General features: G+C 44.2%; 1 protein-coding gene and 1 pseudogene across 1 annotated transcript; both read right to left on the reverse strand.

Annotated features, from left to right (window-relative positions):
• Positions 1-1,266: 1,266 nt before the first annotated feature.
• LOC8038559 lies at positions 1,267-7,656 on the reverse strand (annotated as a pseudogene).
• Positions 7,657-15,024: 7,368 nt separating this feature from the next.
• LOC115319367 (salivary cystatin-L2-like) lies at positions 15,025-17,645 on the reverse strand. Its single transcript, XM_040217322.1, has 3 exons — positions 17,340-17,645; positions 16,545-16,655; positions 15,025-15,217 (listed from the first exon to the last, which is right to left on the reverse strand). The coding sequence occupies exons 1-3, from the start codon at positions 17,553-17,555 to the stop codon at positions 15,122-15,124; spliced, it is 423 nt and encodes a 140-aa protein (XP_040073256.1). The 5' UTR covers positions 17,556-17,645; the 3' UTR covers positions 15,025-15,121.
• Positions 17,646-18,997: the final 1,352 nt, after the last annotated feature.

An 18,997-nucleotide genomic window follows, 5' to 3' on the forward strand; every position in this document is an offset into this window, starting at 1 on the left:
GAACGCTTGTTTGGACGAAAATCCGGCGGTGTCTTTCGTTTGCCAATGCCAAGGGGAGAGGGTGTCGCGTGCGACGCTCCCATTGGTTCGAGGCGCTGATGACAGCACGCGTCAACCTCCCCCTCTCTCTTTCTCTCTCTCCGGCGCTGACAAACTGATACACACCTTGTAAACCCTGAGATGGGGAACGATAAAAAAACGGACGAACACAACAAAATCAAAATCTGTTGAGATTTTGTTGTGTTCGTCCGTTTTTTTATCGGTCCCCATCTCAGGGTTTACAAGATGTCGATTGATTACCAGCTCGCCTGCACTCTCTCACTGCTTACGATACACACGGCCGTGTTTTTCGTCCAAACGAGCTTTTTCGTTTTTGTCAAAGGAGCGTCGCACAGCTGGGGCGGAGCCAGAGAGGACGCGCCGCGGCGCGGTGGAATGCGGGCGTGCTCAGCTGCCGCTCTGCCGTCGCCGGTTGTTCTTCGCTCCAGGTTTCCGTAGTAGCGGTGCGTGGGCTGTGGTGTGTGTGTGTGTATTTAAAACGATGGATGCGGTTCCCTCCACGCGTGATATGGGTGCGGTTCATTCCACGAGTGGTATGGCTGTGGTTCTTTCCAAGAGTGATATGAACGTAGCAAAATGGACAATTGGGCGAGTTGGTGAGAATTCATAATTACTTACAGCGTGACTGGGACAAGGACAGACAGAGGAGAAACACAGAAACACAGGATCAGCGCTTGTCCTGTGTTTCTCCTTTGTCTGTCCTTGTCCCAGTCGCGCTGTAAGTAATAGTGATATGAACGACCGTATCCAAAGGCGTCGACGTATTCTGACAGGCAGAGTACAGAAAAGGGCTGAAAAAAATTACATGGAGGTTCATTGGTTATTTTTAGGGAATGCGTTAGCATGACCCTTGAGAGACGTTAACACTGACCCCGTAACGAGGCCAGAACGAGGCAGCAGAAAATAGAGGAAGCAAAAGAGAAAGCTACAACAAAAAAGTGAAGGGCTCAGCGTCAGCGGTTCCCAAAGGAAGACGTGTGGCGTTTTCCAAAGGTCATGCTAACACATTCCCTAAGAATCCACCAATGGATCCTCTTGTATTTGTTTAAATCATATAGATTTAACTATATATTAGAAAAAATACACTTCTCTTTGCCGTCTGTCAACTATAATGATTTTCTGGTTGCATGCCACGCTTGCGTGACTAGCTTACGCCACGAAGGATGACCCCGGGACATGCTAAAATATATCACCCGTTCTTTGCTCTTCAAATATTATTTTTTTATTGACCGACAGCCCACGCAAAATCTAGCGCATGCTATCGAGGCAATGTTGCTGCGCTAAATCAAAAAAGGTAGCAAAATACTAGAGTGGACTCTACACATTCCAGTGGCTACTCTGCTCAATGGCGTGTCTGAAAGCACCGGGAAGACTCTTTGCGAGAAGTTCCGGCAACGCACGATTGAGAAACAGGTCCACGAGCACTTTGATCACATACTTCACCTACCAGGGAAAACCAGCGACGTGTAACGCTCTGGTTTCCAGCTTCCTGGGAGTGACTCTTACTACATCGTACACGTTACGGTCTTCGGTCTCGGTGACCGCTACCTCTGCCTGAAGCTCGAGCTCCCTGAGTAACGAAACAGCCTCGCCAGAGAGTCCGAGGCCCGCGTGACTCCAGGGCAAGGTTAGTTGAAGGCATTCGTTCCGGCATCGTATGCCGATGACAATGAGTCTCTTGTCCCCATAGCAGAACGTACTAAACGCGCTGTCCAATTCCAGATTTTGGCTCATGTTTGTCAGGGTTGCGTTTCCAAATTCCACTTGATCGACGACCAATATCGTGCCAATATCTAAATTGTGTCCTTCTGGGAGGTACGCAAGCATGTTCTCCATCCTTTTCGTCCAGTCGGCTGGAAGCTTTGTGCAGTCCTCTGCGAAAAAAACACTGAGGATTATTTATAGTTTCGCTCTTAGATTCATGGATAAGACATACTCTCTGTCAGAATTCCTTGAGTGTGTGCTGCAGTGCAATACAGTGGATACACGGATAATTTATTTTATTTTAATCTGCTCAGGCAGCAAGAAAGGAATTCGGTGTCTCCAATTGCTACGCAGTATCAGTGACAATTGGAACATATGCCAATTTCCAATTATGCTTATAATCCTCATGCTTTTGTTACTGCGATAATATTGAGGCACAATACTTAGTAACCTTTTCATTGGCTGAACTAGATAAAGAAAAATAGGTGATTGGTATTCCAAGTAATGTGATGTATTGTTTGTATGCGCTAACGATACGTCTAGCATACCATATGGTACACTATATATGAGTTCCGTGCAATGTTCAGTTTAAAGGAGTGCTGAACCAAAATTTGTAGCTCACAAAACAAGGCTGGAGCGACAGGCGAGACGCTACGAAACCCCAAAACAACGCTCATACAGCAATGTCAGTAACGAATGGCAGTATTACAAAAAAAAAGATGAGGCCGACGAGACAGGTGACGTCATGATTCTCATTCCCTCTCCTCTTCGCTTCGTTCCCTTTAAGCAAGTGAATCGAAGCGAGGAGGAGAGAAGCGAGGCCGCTTCCCTTCATCCTTAACTGTTCCTTAATAATCATGACGTCACAATCCTCGCTTGATTGCTCCCTTCTTTTCCAAAAATACGGTCATCCATTTCAGATATCGGTGCATGAGTGATGTTTTGGAGTTCGTAGCATCCTGTTCAACGCTTCTGCGGCCTTATTTTACGACACACAAAAATTTCGGCCCAGCATCCCTTTAAAAGAGATTTATGCGCGCACTTTGTACCACTTATCTTCAAAAGTTTCGGCCAAAGCAAAATACTATAAAAATGTGTTTCTGCCCTCAACACTTCAAAATTAGTGCAACCAGCAGCGACCAATGGCGGATTCAGAAAGATAAAGGCGGACTTTCTTGATTTCCGCGTCTTTCAAATTTTAGCGCGTGAAAAAAAGGGAGGGGGTGTTTTCTCAAACATCTGATACGCTGACAACCCCCCCCCCCCCTCCCTCCACTCTCCCCTCCCCTCTATAACCACCTGCATCCTCCCCTGGCAGCCACTTACGTTTCGGATGTGTTTAGGATTTAATATTAAATGCATTGTTCTCGGCCAATAGACCCTTTCCTAAATTCAGTGCCATCTGGTGGTTCGTATAGCAGTTTAGGTTTTGCCATATCAATGGCGGAAATGAAATTGTATCCGCACCGTCACTTTCGCAAGTCAACGGCACTCGAAAAATTGTTCAATGTGAGTTCTTTCTCGATCACTTTCAGTTCGATCGTGACCAAGAACCTGTACTCAGAACAAAGCTCCAACCCACACCGATGCCTCGAGAACATTCTATACACCAAAGGGCTTTAAAGCCGATTGTGTGCCGTCCACAGATTGACTGAATCTGAGTTATTAGAAATGAACGCTTACGTAGCTCCTGTGTTCTCTTCCTACGTCGCGTCGAACAAACCCCCCGAATGTACAGGCCTCGCATCATTCGCTTAGGAGCACCTTCAACGTCTCCCTTGATCAGCAAGGAGGTTGTTCGTTAGTCACTAGAAGGCCGCCATTGGTATGGCACAGATGCCGTTCCACAGATGATGATAGTAATCAAAGTGGCCAGACTGAATTTCGGAAAGGGTCTATTCCTCAAATGTTAAAGTAAATATATTTACAATTCATTCTCTCTTATATGCAAATGGGGTATTTTAGAAATAATCTAGAATGACATTTGAAAATTATTTTTGACACTCGTGTTTTGATGCGTTTACGTATTTACATGTGATGTATCACAACACTCGTTTACAGCACCGCATGTTTATCTTCATAAAATTAATGCGCGTCCACGCTTTTGTTGCCAGATTTGTTAACAGTATAGTTTTTTTGGGTCCACTCTATGCGGAGGGCAAGTTCGTCTGCTTCTCGCGCAGGGGGTAGCGGTGACGTCAGAACGCCGAGCCCTGATTGGCTGATGGGGCCCCCCTATCTGAGCGTCGTCTGCTCCTTTGCAACGTCGTCTGCTCGCAACGTCGTCTGCGTCTGTCTTACCTTTCCTGCGACTTTCGGGAAGTGCAGAGCAATCTTACGCCAAAAATGTGCGTAATACATAACTTAAGAACAAATTCGTATTCACGGAATGAAATGTTCGTAAGTTTTGCGCAGGTTACGACGAAATCCTACGACAGCTCCAAAGCTGTCTTACGCACTTCTTACGAACAAATCAGCATGGCCGACAGCGTCGCGGTCGCGACGACCCACGGACGTTTATTTTTTTACGTGCGCTTCTCACGCGTCCCGACTTCAAGCAGCAAGAAAAAAGTAAAAAGTACTTGCAACAGACCACGACGAACAAGAACGCTGGATCCACAAACACCCGGGATAAGCTCCAACGGCCATGATTCCACCGAACGCGACAAAGCGAGCACGGCAGTTAGGCCTAGCAGGCACTCCGTGACTCGGCGACCGTCTGCCCACGACCGGCTGGCGTGCTGAATAGAATATGCCCGCGCGACCCTTGTGAACCCTTCCCGTATTATACTTTGATCGCTGACCTCAGTTTTAGATTAAGAGGTCAATTTCTTCCTCTTGTTATGTCCTTGTTTCCCGAGGCAACGGTGACTCTCGCCGGTGAAAAAGCGGTGAATCTCCGACAGACGCAGGAAACGTAAAGCAGCCATCGCTTTGACTAGCAGACGTAAAGCAGACGACGTTAACTGCGCCAACCCGCCGACGCCGTTAAAGAATGAGGGGTCTCGCCGCACACGAAAGGAGGGAAAAGGTATTTGGGAGGGAACTTGCGTACACTAACACGCTCACTCTCGGTTCTTCAAACAAACCTCGGCGCCTCGGGACACCTCGCCAGTGAGTCCTTTGACTTCCCTCCTTGATGCACGTCTGCTAGTTGTTAGACAAAAACAACGTACCGCTAGAGTTATTTCGTCTGCCCTCTCTGAAAGGTGAAGTCGAGCTCGCTCGTAATTTCCGAAAGTCGCAGGAAAGGTAAGACAGACGCAGACGACGTTGCGAGCAGACGACGTTACAAAGGAGCAGACGACACTCAGATAGCGGGGGTCGCGATCAGCCATTCAGGGCTCGGCGTTCTGACGTCACCGCTACTTCCTTTCTCATGCGCAGAAGACGAAAATGAGTCCACTTGCGAGGCGTATTTGCCCTGTTTAAAGGGACCATGAAACGACTTTTTTACTTTTTCCAGATAACCTTTACATTAAACCGTCAATGTTCACTGAATGCCGAACAGGCATCCGTTTTCGTCTCGGTTTATTAACTTCTACACAAAAAATTAATGAAATATCGACTTTTTCTTGACCGCAAAACAAGCCGTGACGTACGCTGCTTCCGGAACCGGAAGTTCTCTCGGCAGTTGGAGATGGGAGCGTTAGCGGCAACGTTACTAAAACACTCAGTTGGGAAACTCGCCGTCGAAACCTGGGCCGCTGGCGTCAACCGAGACCGAGCTAAATGCGACAACAGCGCCACTCTTTGTCGTTTGTCTGTACTGTGGTCACCTTGAGCTTGTTGAAAGCCTGTTTTTGCGTAAAAACAAACGGAAAAGACTCTTTTTGTATGAAATTTATTGGAGTTTAGTACAAAAAGTGGGTCGCGTTATGTTTTTAAAATCTTTAGTTTGCAGGGTTTTGCGGCACAATTAATATTGTTTTTATACAACCATGCCTCAGCGGTCCTTTCAGGTAGCGCGTCCCGACCTAGGCGCATTTTAACTTCGGTAGTCCGACGCGGCGCGTCCGCCGGGGAGACGGGGTGGCACCCCTGTAACCTCTTCCGCTGTATCTGTTCTTAAAGCCGAAATAGAAGTCACGTGCAGTTCCTCGAGTGGCCGCTGCGGGAGAAATGGTGGCGTTGTGTTCGTTATTAGCTCGGTGCTCGGAGACCGATTGGGGCCACTTTTTCAAAGCTGTCTCTATGGAAGTTTCCCAACTGAGTGTTTTAGTAACGTTGGTTAGCGGCGACGAGTTGGGGTGTGCCGGTAGGTTCTACTGCGCCGATGTCACCGACGTATTTTCTGAATCGGCGCCTCTCATCGCCGCATCGCAGCTGAGCGAAATTCAGTGAGATACGTTGCGCTACGGCGACAGCATGGGACTAGTCCCATACGCCGTTATGCCTGTTGGGAAGTGCAGCGAGTCTTCCGGTGAAGACTCCAGAAGTCAACCCAACTGTCATTGTTGGCAAAAGGCGGCCAGTGTCAGTCGTTTGCAAAGCGACGTAGATGGAAACAAATTGCCGCGGCGTTTTTCGCGGTCTCGGAGATGCAGGAGCGAGCCGACGTTAAAAAAGATACGTTTGAACTACGAGTGTCAGCAAGAGCCACGTGAATACCTGTTCACACTCGGAGCGGACGCGCGCGTTTGATGGAAGTGCTGTATTCGCGCTGTCTGTAAGCGCTTCGGGACCGATCTTTTACGATTGCAACTCGATACTGACGCGACACTCGGCAAAGAAAGGTTGGACCGGTATTGCGCGTATACCTCCCACGAACTGTTACAGCTCGACAGTGACGTGCAGTCTGTCAGAATAAAAATGGCATACCAATAACAAAGTGTACATACCGTGTTACGAAGGTAATCCATACAGCGTTTATTTCAGCTCTATATCATACAAAACAAGAAGAGAGAATTGACGAGGGTCCCTTTTCGACGAGTGTTCGTCAACCCTGCCTCGGAAAACAAGGGGAAGAGATTGACCTCACCTCTTAACCTAAAATTGAGGTCAGCGATCAAACTATAATACGGGAACGGTCCACAAGGGTAGCGCGGGCATATTCCATTCAGCACGCCAGCCGGTCGTAGGCAGACAGACGGTCTTGCGACGAAGCAACGCTGCGCCGAGTCGGAGTGCCTGCTAGGCCTATATATCCTGAGAGCTTCGTAGGAGCGGGATTCGCGGCTGTTGTCGCTCTTCTCGGGTGTTTGTGGATCCAGCGTTCTTGTTCGTCGTATTCTGTTTTAAGTACATTTTTTTCTTGCTGCTTGAAGTCGGCACGCGCGAGATGAAGACGTAGAAAAATAAACGTTCAGTCAGTCAGAGTTCTGAGAGGAAGGAAACCAAAGGAAATCACCGTTCTGAACTCGGCCCTGCCCTACTGCGCACGCGCAGTGGTTGCTTCGTTTACCACACGATAGATGGCGCGTGGCTCTCAGCATTATCAAATTTGGCAATTTTCGCCACACATCTCTAATTATGCTACAAAATGTGGATCTGAATATTATTTAACAAAACTTTTAGGAAACATTCGCCGGCTATTTATTGTTTACGATCGCGGTGCTGGTGAGGTAGGCTCTTACCCAATAGGCGACCTGGATTTGGCTGACGTGCTCCATTTCCGCGGATGCATCGTAGTGAACAGGCGAAGGAAGGAAGGCGCAAAAGAGTCCAGTTTTCTTTTAAAAGTTCTATAGCAAATAATTTTTTTTGGCTCCCTATTTTTGTGTTTTTGTGTTTCTTTTCACACCTTTTACGACGTGCGGTGGATGAAATTCGATTTTAAAATCATTTCATGGTCCCTTTAAGCAAGCCTCACATACCTGGTTCTGGTGTCGCATAGGCCAAAGCCAGGGCCAGGCAGCTCAGGACGGACGAAAGCACTGATTTCTTCAGCATGGTTTTCTATGGGAGATTCCCTGAAACCACAAAAAGTGGCAAAGATTAAAGAAATATTTGCACAATTTCCCGCAAGTCATTGAATCGAACAATTGCAAACTTATAAGACTACAATCAAAATTGTTATTTTAATTTTTATGTTTAACTTCCATTCAGTAGTTTTGACATTATTTACTTTTTTTTCAAATTACAAGCCTGAATGAAGGCTATGTTTCTCGAATATCCTGTTGTTGTTGTTGTTGTTTTTTTGAAGGGGGGAATCAATTATTTCGGGCAAAGGGGTTAGATTCCCAAAGTTTCAAATCAGATCTCTCAAAATCGACCAATGTAAAGCACGGTTTTGATGCGCTTCAGCGTAGTCCCTAAAAGACGCACTCATATTAATTTTGATTTTGCAAGTCACGACAAATATTGGTTGATGTCCAAGTCGAATTTCACAGCGTCCGAAACTTGTGGAGCACGGCCGTAGGCTCGGCGTCGGCGGCGAGGCCCCGAAATAGTTGAAGCTAACGGCAAACTGCAAGAGTTCTTCACTATATGCGTGAAAACGAACTAAAGGATAGTTCGGCCGCATTGTACTGTCAAATACACAGGAATGAGACGGCTGCTTTGAGAAGTTCTTTGGCATAACGTCATAAAGCAGTTGGGAAGTGCTGGCAAAGCCCTTCCCAAAGCACGTCTCATTGAAGTTACACATTGATTCGCGTTCTAGGCTACACGAGGATGTAGTACTTTACTGCTTCACTGCTTATTCACATTCACGTTATTGTCTTTTTTTTGTTTCTCAGCTTGCTTGGTTGAGAGTATTGGCCATTGAAAGCAGACATTTGATAAAAACGAAGACGCTCATCTGACAATTCCTCAAATGTGATACTGGTTTCCCTGAGTCTACATGAATTCATAAAACTCGTTAACCACACACATTCTAAAAAAAAAAAGGATCTAGCGTTGTTCAAAGTATACGTACTGCGCTTAGAAGTCCCGAAATCTCATACCCGAAGCGGTGAGTGTCAGCTAAAGATACGCTGTGTACACGGGCACACCGATGTGATGGTGGCGTGGTTTCTTTACTTGTTTTATACATCTTTCACAAAAAAACAAAACAAAAAACCTTGCCCTTGTTCTCTTTTTTTTTTTTTGTTGCTTTTACGCACGTTGGTACGGAAGCGTTGCTGCTGAATTGACAACATCACTATTTCTAGCGAACATAAGTGCAATCAACATCACTATTTCTAGCGAACATAAGTGCAATGTTACTTGAGAGTGTGCAAATCTTCAGCTACGTCACAAAACCTCGCACAGTTATATTGATGCCGAGTATTGCGCGTATCAACGCATATATTTTACCGCAATAAAATTTACGACGTGCTGATTCTTGGCTTCTGACAATTTTAAGCGGAGTAGCGTAAGCATGACATAAATGATGAATAAACGCGTTCTTCTAGGCCGGATGAACTCTGCCGCCTTAATAAAAACTGGTCATCTAGCTTTTTGCTGCGCAAAGTACGCCTGCACTTCTTTTTTTTTTTTTAATCGGGTACGCGTAGCTGTCTATTTTAGGAATTAAATTTTTGTCAGGCGGAATATATTGCGATGTTAAATATTTATATTTGTATACACTAAAATATTTACGCCCTTTCATGTTCTTTTTATTTTTTTTTTTTTTTTTACTACGAACTGCTTAATATCTCAAGCAACGTCCTGGACATGCCTCAAATACAATTTGCGGAGCTCTGCCTTCCCTACCGTTTACTGGCAAGAGCATTACACGATTACAGACGTAGACAGAACAGGCAAGAGACCCGCATCGCAGGACTGTTGATCTCGAGAAATTACCGACGAGTAAGCACCCTTCAGTTGCAAAGCCTTACAGGCTTCGCAACTGGCACTGCCGCTGGACTGCTTCTGTTTTGTATTGTTGGCCTCCTGATAGACATGATGGACGAATGTATTTCGTGTTTTAAGCTGCTGTCGAAAGATAGCATAAACTTAAAATACTCTGTGTGCGAGCACAGGTATCACGGGGGGAAGTGCTCGGGTGTGACTAAAAACGCTTTAAAAAACACGACAACTGAAACGTTCGAATCCTGGGTATGCTTGACGTGTAAGGTGCACGAGGAAAGGCAGTCTGGTGTTTCAGGGAATGACAATTCCGTTATGCCCCCATTGCTGGGGGAGCCTGAAGCAGTGGGCGTAGCAGCCGAAATAGCTGAAATGAACAAAAAACTAACGAGCGTCTTAGAGAAGGTCACGAAACTAGAAACAGCGCTGAAGAAGTATGACGAGCTACTCAAAAGATCTGAGCACCAGGAGAAGGAGATTGCTGAGCTGACAGCAAAAACCACTCAGCTTGAAGTCATTATCTCGGAACAAACCTGCGAGATTACTAACTTGAAGGTTGTTATTAACAGAACTGAGCAATACTCCAGGCGCAAGAACATTGAGATTCATGGAGTAAGACAATCAGAAAACGAGAATGTACTGGATTTAGTGAAGAGTCTCTCAGAAAAACTAGAACTGCCACCAATAACAGAACATTCAGTGGAGGCTGTTCACAGATTAAGAACGCGAGAAGGAAGAGTGGCTCCGATACTCGTAAGATTCACGGAAAGGAACACACGAGACCTATGGATCAAAAGACGAGTGGCATTAAAAAGAGACGGTGTATACGTAAACGAAAATCTAACGGCGACTACGAAGAACCTCTTATGGGTTACAAAGAACAAGGCCAGAGATAAGGAATATAAGTTTATCTGGGTGAAGAATGGGCAGATCTTGGTCAGACAAAAAGAAGGCGCTGCGGTGATCCGGATTGAAAGTGAAGCAGATCTGAACAAATTGAGATAAATGAGTGAAGATATCAGTGACATAGGTTCTTTTAACAGTTTTGTTCACTGGGACGAGTACGCCAGGCGTGTGATGAGAGAAGAAAAAACTAAAGAAGTACTAAACATAATTCACATTAACGTAAGGAGCATTAAAAAAAACTGGGATCAACTTAATGTGTACCTGGAAAGCAGATTTAACGGTCTTGATATTTTAGTTATAACTGAAACTCATATAAAAACAGCAGATGAAAAAGTTTATCAGTTGCCGGGTTTCCACTCGGTATCGGCAGGCAGAGAAAATGGAAAAGGAGGAGGGATACTTATTTATATAAAAAAGGATTGGATAGCAGAAAAAGTTGATGTATCATTAGACCACGCTGAGACTATAGTTATGTTTGTGAGCAAAAATGAGTTTTCGTTTCTTGTTGTGGCCATATACAGACCACCCAGTGCGGATGTGAATTTGTTTTACAACGAGTTCGAAAATTTACTAAAAAGATATAACAACAATGACCAAGTAATAATCACAGGTGATCTGAACATTGACGTTATGAACCGCAACAAGTACAAAGTTGGAGACTATATTGATCTATTGTCCAGTTATGGTTTACAGAATGTGATTCGTGACTACACCAGAGAAGAGTACTTAGGAAACAAAGTAACTAGAACCTGTATAGATCATGCTATTGTCAGAATTAGTGATCTGACAACGATATCTGGGGTTATAAAACAGAAAGTCGCTGATCATTATTTCATAACCATAAAAGTGTTGAGTACCGATACCATATACAATAGTGATGGAGATGGTTTTAGATATGTCTTGGATTCAAAAATTATAGACCGCCTTATTCGTGAATATGACTGGGACTCATTACTCGAACATGACCATGTTGCAATATATGAACTGATGGTGGATAGATTTGGACGCATATACGGTGATTCCAAAAGGAAAATAAAATTAAGGCAACGGAAACCAGCAAATAACTGGATAAATAAAGAAATACTAGAATTGTGTTACGCAAAAGATAGATTGTGGAGTCGTTGCAAACAAAACCCTGACGATACCCAATTACGCAGGGAGTTTAGGGAAATCAGAAATAAAGTAACTGCAAAAATACGGCTAGCGAAGAGGAAATACCACAATAACCAGTTCCAGCAGTCAAAGGGAAATGTAAAAAAAACGTGGGACATAGTGAACAAAATCATTGGGAAAACCTCAAAAGACAGCGTTGATGAGGTCATACGGAAGCGTTTTGGAACAGACTTTGACCTTTTAAGCAATAAGTTTAATCACAGCTTTGTGAAGGAAATACAGGATCTGCGAAACCAAGCACCGAAAACTACACGTGCTCCGTATAGTGTCTCTAGTTCACCAAACTCTGCCTACTTGCCGCCCATGACTGAGCAAGACCTCAGTGATATAATAAAAAAAAATGCCACTCACTAAGCCAGAGGGATGCGATCGAATTAGAGTAAGAGATATATTCTATAACTTTGAGAAACTAAAAAGTATTCTGCTTGCCATAATAAACGGTATTTTAGAAACAGGGAGAATTCCAGAAATGTTTAAGGTGGCACTAGTCCGTCCAGTATACAAAAAGGGTAATCAAAAGGTGATGTCCAACTACAGACCCATAGCTATTTTACCAGCTCTGTCACAGATTATAGAAAAGTATATAGTCAAAATTATGCAATCATTTTGTGAAAACTTTTCCCTATTGAATACATGTCAGTATGGATTCCGACTGCAAAAAAGTACAACTCTTCTACTAGAAGATTTTACTGACTATATTAACGAAAAAATAGAAAATAATTATATCATCTTAGCGCTTTTTTTAGATTTAAAAAAGGCGTTTGATACAATTGATCACGAGTTGTTATTAAGTAAATTAGAAAACATGGGCTTTAGAGGTCCCTTTCTTCAGTTTTTTAAGAATTACTTGCACAACAGGGCACAACGAGTACGGATAGGACGCAGTTTTAGTGAACCTTTGCTCGTTACCTCTGGTGTGCCTCAGGGGTCGGTTTTAGGTCCCATACTATTCAATATTTACATAAATGAGTTAGACAAAATACTCCTCAAGTCTAAGCTATTTCAATACGCGGACGACACTGCGATTGTATTAGCACACAAAAACTACGATGACGCTGTTCCCATATTTCAAAGTGATATAAATAGTTTAGCAGACTGGTTTTCATGGAATACAATATTTGTGAATAAAACCAAAACCAACCTGATGTGCTTCCGGGCACATCAAAAAAGAGTAAACGTTATACATCCTATCTTTTTACATTCAAGCGACTGTGGTTCTTGTAATTTCTCTCCATTAACTTATGTTCAAGAAACAAAATATTTAGGACTAACTTTTGATGTAAACTTAACATGGAATAGCCACATTGAAAATTTAGTAAAACGCCTACGATTGGTTTTGGCGTATATGTATAAATTAAGAAATTTGTGTGATATTAACATCAGGAAAAAAGTTTACGAAGCGCTCGGTTGCTCTCTCTTGCGGTATGGAATCACTGTGTATGGCTCCTGTTCTTCCCACCGAAAACAAAAATTAAATAAACTAATTTATAAAATTGCAACTAGCATTGCCTATGGTTCGAAATATGAAAACCTTGATAAAGCAGAAAAATTGGCCTCCCTCCAAATACTACAAATAGAGGAATTAATGGAATTTGTTGTTCTAATAAAATATTATTATAATAATAATTACAAGCACAGAGTCACCAGACAAAAGACCCTAAGACATTCGGAAACCTTTTCTATCCCTATGGTATACACAAATTACGGACGACGTTTAAGAAAATACTATGTTCCCTCCTACTTTAATAAACTTCCTCAAGATTTATGCGACTTGCCATCTTTAAAAGTAGCCAAACAGAAGCTCAAGGAATGGTGTTGTCGGTTTGAATTATAAATGTTATCAATTTTCATGTATTATCTATTTTCCCAGCGGACTCGTCACCACAATTTTAACATTCTGTACACTTGTTTTGAGCAAGATGTGACTGCCATCATTTACTTTTGTTTTGAGCGAGATGTATGCACTGTTTGAGTGCGTTGCTGGGTTGCCATGGTCCCGCACACAAGCGCTTGCGCGCTTAAGTGGGCCATCGATTTCACTGTACAAAAGACTGTGCAATAAAGGATTTATTATTATTATTATTATTAAAAAAAAACTGAAGGGTGCTTACTCATCGGTAATTTCTCGAGATTAAAGTATCGTTTAGTAAAACACATTGTCGCGGGAAATAATAATTTGGCATAGCCACCAAAACAACCTCAACGAAAGATGGCGGATATATTATCGCCTCGCCGCATTACGCTGGATGTCTGCCTTTTTCAAACTTTTACACTGTGGAAAAAATGAACGGTGATCCATGCCACAGCGCCTTACCTTGCCACTTCAAAGAGTGCATGCCTTTGAATAGGGGTGCAGAAAAGATGTCGTCACATGCGCAAAATTCTGGAACACTTTTTTTACGTACTTGAGGATATAAAACAATTTAGTGCGTACACCAACACAATGAAGAAAGTATTGGTTAGTAAAAGACGAATATAATAAAACGAATGGTTTGATTGTGGGTTATACATTTTTAATCTATTTGCGCAATGCAGCCAATAGACTGCAGGGAAACTCAACAACGACAGGGTATGTCAAGCTTTGTAAACCTAAATGCTCACTTGATTCAAACATCCACCTCCCCCCCCCCCCCCCCCCCAAAAAAAAAAAAATAGGAACCATTTGCCGTTTCGCCCATGATACAGGTGTGTCAAGACTAAGCAGCTAGAACCAAATACACAAGTTTTGTGCATTTATTGTTTACTTAGCCTTTAGAAACCGCCTCGAGACACGTTCTAGACTTGTTCGAATTTGCCTCTTTGGTAGTGGTCCGGAATACACATTTGCGTTCACCCTGCTTTCACTGTTACTGCATGAGGACTGGAAGATGATAGCAGTGAGGATTTTCAACGTATTAATTGATGCAAGAAGAGTTACTGTAATGAGCGTGTCTAGATGCCATATACAATAAGAGGATCTTGAAAGCGAATTATTAAAACGTTGTTTTAGAGCGCAACTCTTAGGCACCCGTTTCCGGCTTGAGCGGCGTCGCCGTGAACGTCGCCGTTGGCGTAACCGCGCGGTGCATTATGGGACGTTTCCCATGATTACATCACACGTGAAGTCACGAGGGTCACCAGTAACGTCATAGATGATATCACTTGTGACGTCAAGAGGGTCACCGTGCGTCGCATTATGGGTAAATTTCCCCGCTAAATCTAGCGGAAAACTCCCCGCTAAATTCTGCGGAAATTTTTCCCCGCTGAATTTAGCAGAAAAATTTCCCCGCTAAATTTCGCGGAAAATATTTCATGCTAAATTTAGCGAGAAATTTTCCCCTAAATAGGAGGTGAGCAGAAGAGGAGGAGGGGAGGGAACGGATTAAAAGGAGGGTCATACCCTCCTCTGCGTACATTGCCCTCCTCCTCCTCAAGAGCTGCGCTCTAATTTGGCATCACAGAGAATTGTAAACGTCTTTCATTTTTTTTATTGCTGAAACACCCAGCATTTATAGCCTCCATGCATCCTTTCATGTCATTTAACGTGCGGCTGACGTCAAGCGACCTAGACGTCATTGGGAGCTTCGCAGTTGTAGGACAAAACCCGTTTGATGTTCTGCCATGGAACTGTGTAGATGACTGCTGTGCATACAGCTTCAACCTGCAAAGATTCATACAAAGAGCAAGTCAGAAGATGATGAGGTGAGTGCATCGATGATAATCGGCACTGAAATAAAGGTAACGGTTCAAAAAATTACACTCATCACTTCGTGCAAAAGTTGAACCAGAAAGTAGAGACGTCAATAACACTTTAATACTTTACGATATAATTCGCCTTCCCTTGACCATGTCAGCAAGGACTGTCTGTTGTAGAAACAGCCGGCGAGTTGTGAGGGGAGAATGAAAATATGGCTCAGCGCTACTTGCATCAGGAGCTGACTCTTGTCCCCATGCAGAGCCGCCAATACATACATAAGTTTCGCTCTGCCTGTCAACTCAAGATAGACGCAGCACATTGACGCCGGTAAGCAAAGCTTGTGTAACTTTCGCGTGATGGCGCCAGGTAGGATTAAAACCTGCTGTGTAACGAAAGTTACGCTCCGCTTCGCGGGGAATCGTCCAATTGCTAACGAACGACTCGTAGCAATGTGTTTGAAAAGACTCCCGACGAACCAAAATCGAAAAAAATGGGTAACGCATTCGTACCAACATAGTGAGAAAACTGCAGTATCGCTGAAACGCCTTTGAAGCACACAATTGAACACTATCGCTGCACTGGCGTTCAGTTGCGTTTAGTTAAATTAGCTTCTGTTGGCTCCTGTCTGACGCCACCGACCTATGCAATTTAACAAAACTTGTTTATAGCTAGTCAGTGCATAATGCTAAAAATAAAAAAAAAGCTTCTCATGTTTTGTTAATACGGTTCCGGTTAAGATAGACAACCATTTATATGAACAAACCTTCTGGGGAGGAACTGGAGAAATACGTGCAGTTTTGTCTCAGTATGATGGACACAATATGGGCGACTTTTGGGGGAACGGTTCATGTTAACAAGGCATGATAGTAGGCGAACACAAAGAAAAGGACTATCGCCTTTCCATGTCCCCTTGTTCATCTCTTTTTGCATTAAAAAAACATGTCAATGTAATCATTGCGAGATAAATTATGCGGATGAAAAATAAAGAAACAATATAAATCTGTATCACTAGTCTCAATAGCGAAATATATATTCTCACAATAATGCATTTCGATTGACGCTAAAAGCAGCTTACTGATAAACAATATGAAATAATAAATTATCAGCTTGGAAACGTACATAAACTAAATTAAAATAAAATAAAATAAATGAACTGATTAGCATAATTTTGCGTTTTATTAAGAAGACAACTATCATGGTTCTCCCCCGCAGCTGTAGCAAGAATGATCTAATATGGTGGCAAATACCCGCGGCGCGGTTGGCAACGACGCCACGCAAAGCAAGCACAAACCTTGTTTGTCTTGGGCTGGCAAAGCTCCTTGGAGTATTCCACGCCGTTTTCGATCTTGCACGTCGATTGAGTCGTTGTGAACTTCAACTTGTAGTTCACGCCGGCCACAATCTGCTCGATGGAATAACAAACAATATTGCATGGATATCGAGTAAAGACAGATGCGCGTTAAGAAAAGACGATACTGAGCTCTGTGTCTCTCCACGTGTTCGCAAGATAACTAAGGTCGTTAAGGGTTGACGAGACCTTTACTTGACAATAAAAATAACGAAACTGTTTTCATGCTACACTTTGCGGTCTTTGCGTTACTTTGCGCCGACGTGAAAGTTGAGCTTAAAGTTGCGGTACAGAAAGAAAGTCCCAAAAGGTGAGCCAGGCGTGAGCTCATAGGATTTACACATTATCAGGCTTGCCAAAGGGTTAATCATATACACTCAATGAAATCCGGTGTCTTTATCTGCCACAGGGCATTTAATAGAGTTCACCGCTGCAATCTGGGTGGATGATGAAACGGAAAAGAGGTTTAGAGTTTTAGTAACGGATCTGCGCCGTGACACGCCTGACCGGAGAGCCCCGATAATCCCTTGTCGGCCAATCCTCCGCTTAATCGAGCTTGCAAAAGATATAACACAGATGTCAACCGTAGCAAAGCAGCGAAAGCATAGTCCAAGAGGCAATGGTTGCTTCGGAACACGTGACTTCATGCGGTCGCCAAGAGGCAGCTCGAACGCGGGAGACAAGGTACATCCACTGCGTGATCTCTTTTAGCGCTCAAAAATCATAGAGATTTCTCACCTGAGTCTGCACCTCCAAGAGCTCGAGGACCGTGTCGTAGTACTCTCGACCTTCGACTTGGGTTGACACTGCGTAGTGCGCCAGGTTCTCGAACTTGGGGTTGGTTGGGTCCTGCGTCTTCCAGCCTCCGACCAGGGCCCTCTTCGATTTGCTCGCGGACCCGGCCGCTGCGAGGACCACACAAACAAGGAATACGGCAGCCTTGAAGAAAGCCATCGTGCTGGCGACTAGTCGTCTGAAACGCCCGAACAATAGTCAGCGCTTTAAGAGGTTACCTGTCGCGACGACGGATCACGTGGCCGAGTTAGAGCGAGTAGTTATCTCCCTGCGATAACGATATCGGACGGGGAAAGACCCCTCAACAATGGAATGGATTCCTGTATCTCTGCTCTCGATTGTTTTCTGCAGTAAGGTGGAAAATTTACACAAAGGAGTCAACCCGACCTTTTGGTTCATAATCAGGTCACGCCGCGGTACCTGTCGGTGCCTGGCCAGGGACGGTCAAGGACGCGGTTTAGACATACACTAGGCTGCATCCCGGCATGGGCCTGTCGCGGTCCCAGACTCGTGGTGGAGACGCTGAATCAAAAAGTGGTTGTCCGGCTGGACGCGAGCCGGATACTCTGAACACGACCGTTTGACGCGCTAAAAAGTTCAAACATAAAATAGCGCTCGTTCTTCTTTTTTTTTAATTTTTTCGTTTTTTTTAGCATTTGGTGCACGAAACAAATAGAGAAAACGCTAAAACACGTCAATTTAACTCTTTTTCGACGTGGTTACATTAAAATATCTTCAGGGGAACCGAATCATTCAGGACCGGCCACCAATTAGGAGGTGCAGGGTGCGCCCGATGCACTTAATTCAACCAAGGATATAGCACTAGGTTCCGTGTTCTTAGATATATCCGAAAAACTCCGAAAGCCACCCGCCGGTATAATTTTGGTCACTTCAGATTTATCCGATAAACTCCAAATTTTTTTTGCCAATGCCACTCCCTATGGCGCACCGTGAATTCACGAGGGCGCCCATCAAACCATTCGGCCAATCTTGGCCGCGACACGATCACATGGTCGTGTTGCCGCGGGGTCGATCGGGATCTCGAATTCGGCTCCCGACGCGCCGCTTTCTCTCCTAGCCACTGGAGGGCGCTGCAGGCGCCCCCGTGGCAGGCGAGGAGAAACCTCCTCGCCCATCGATAGATATATACTCGGTGGGGCAGGGGGCAAGTAGAGCACTATATAGCTCCTTCGGAGCAGAGTAGCGCAATCTAGAACGCCGCCTCTCGGCGACTAGCGGCGAACGCCCGGAGGTTCCAACTGCGGTCAGAAATGCATGGAGAACGTGAGAAAATCGTTGTTTCTTCAGTAATGTGGGAATGTACGGAATGGCAATCGTTTTTGACATAATAATGGAACATTTTAGAATAATTTGCGCTAAGTTTTGTGCCCCGAAAGGACCTGACTTTTTTTTAAAAATTGCTTGAGCGGCATCATGCAGCAGACGACACGGCGACGTCACACCATTCACGTGACCCGCTCTGGCCAACCCGAAAAGCCCATCTCCGCTGCGAGCAAAAATCGTCTGCTTCAAACGCCATTGCCTTGGAAATTGCCTTCTCAAAATTTGCACATGCATCCGATATTATTAAAACTTTGATA

Source organism: Ixodes scapularis, unplaced genomic scaffold (genome assembly GCF_016920785.2).
Source record: "Ixodes scapularis isolate PalLabHiFi unplaced genomic scaffold, ASM1692078v2 PGA_scaffold10__122_contigs__length_95168666, whole genome shotgun sequence".
Taxonomy (NCBI): Eukaryota; Metazoa; Arthropoda; class Arachnida; order Ixodida; family Ixodidae; genus Ixodes; species Ixodes scapularis.

What these genes read in the sequence shown, in the direction of transcription:
- LOC115319367 (XM_040217322.1), bottom strand. Translation starts at nt 17,555, where the DNA reads ATGGCTTTCTTCAAGGCTGCCGTATTCCTTGTTTGTGTGGTCCTCGCA. An exon ending in TCTTGGAGGTGCAGACTCAG is followed by an intron (nt 16,656 to 17,339) that starts GTGAGAAATCTC and finishes TCCATCGAGCAG; the next exon opens with ATTGTGGCCGGCGTGAACTA. An exon ending in GCCAGCCCAAGACAAACAAG is followed by an intron (nt 15,218 to 16,544) that starts GTTTGTGCTTGC and finishes GAATCTTTGCAG; the next exon opens with GTTGAAGCTGTATGCACAGC.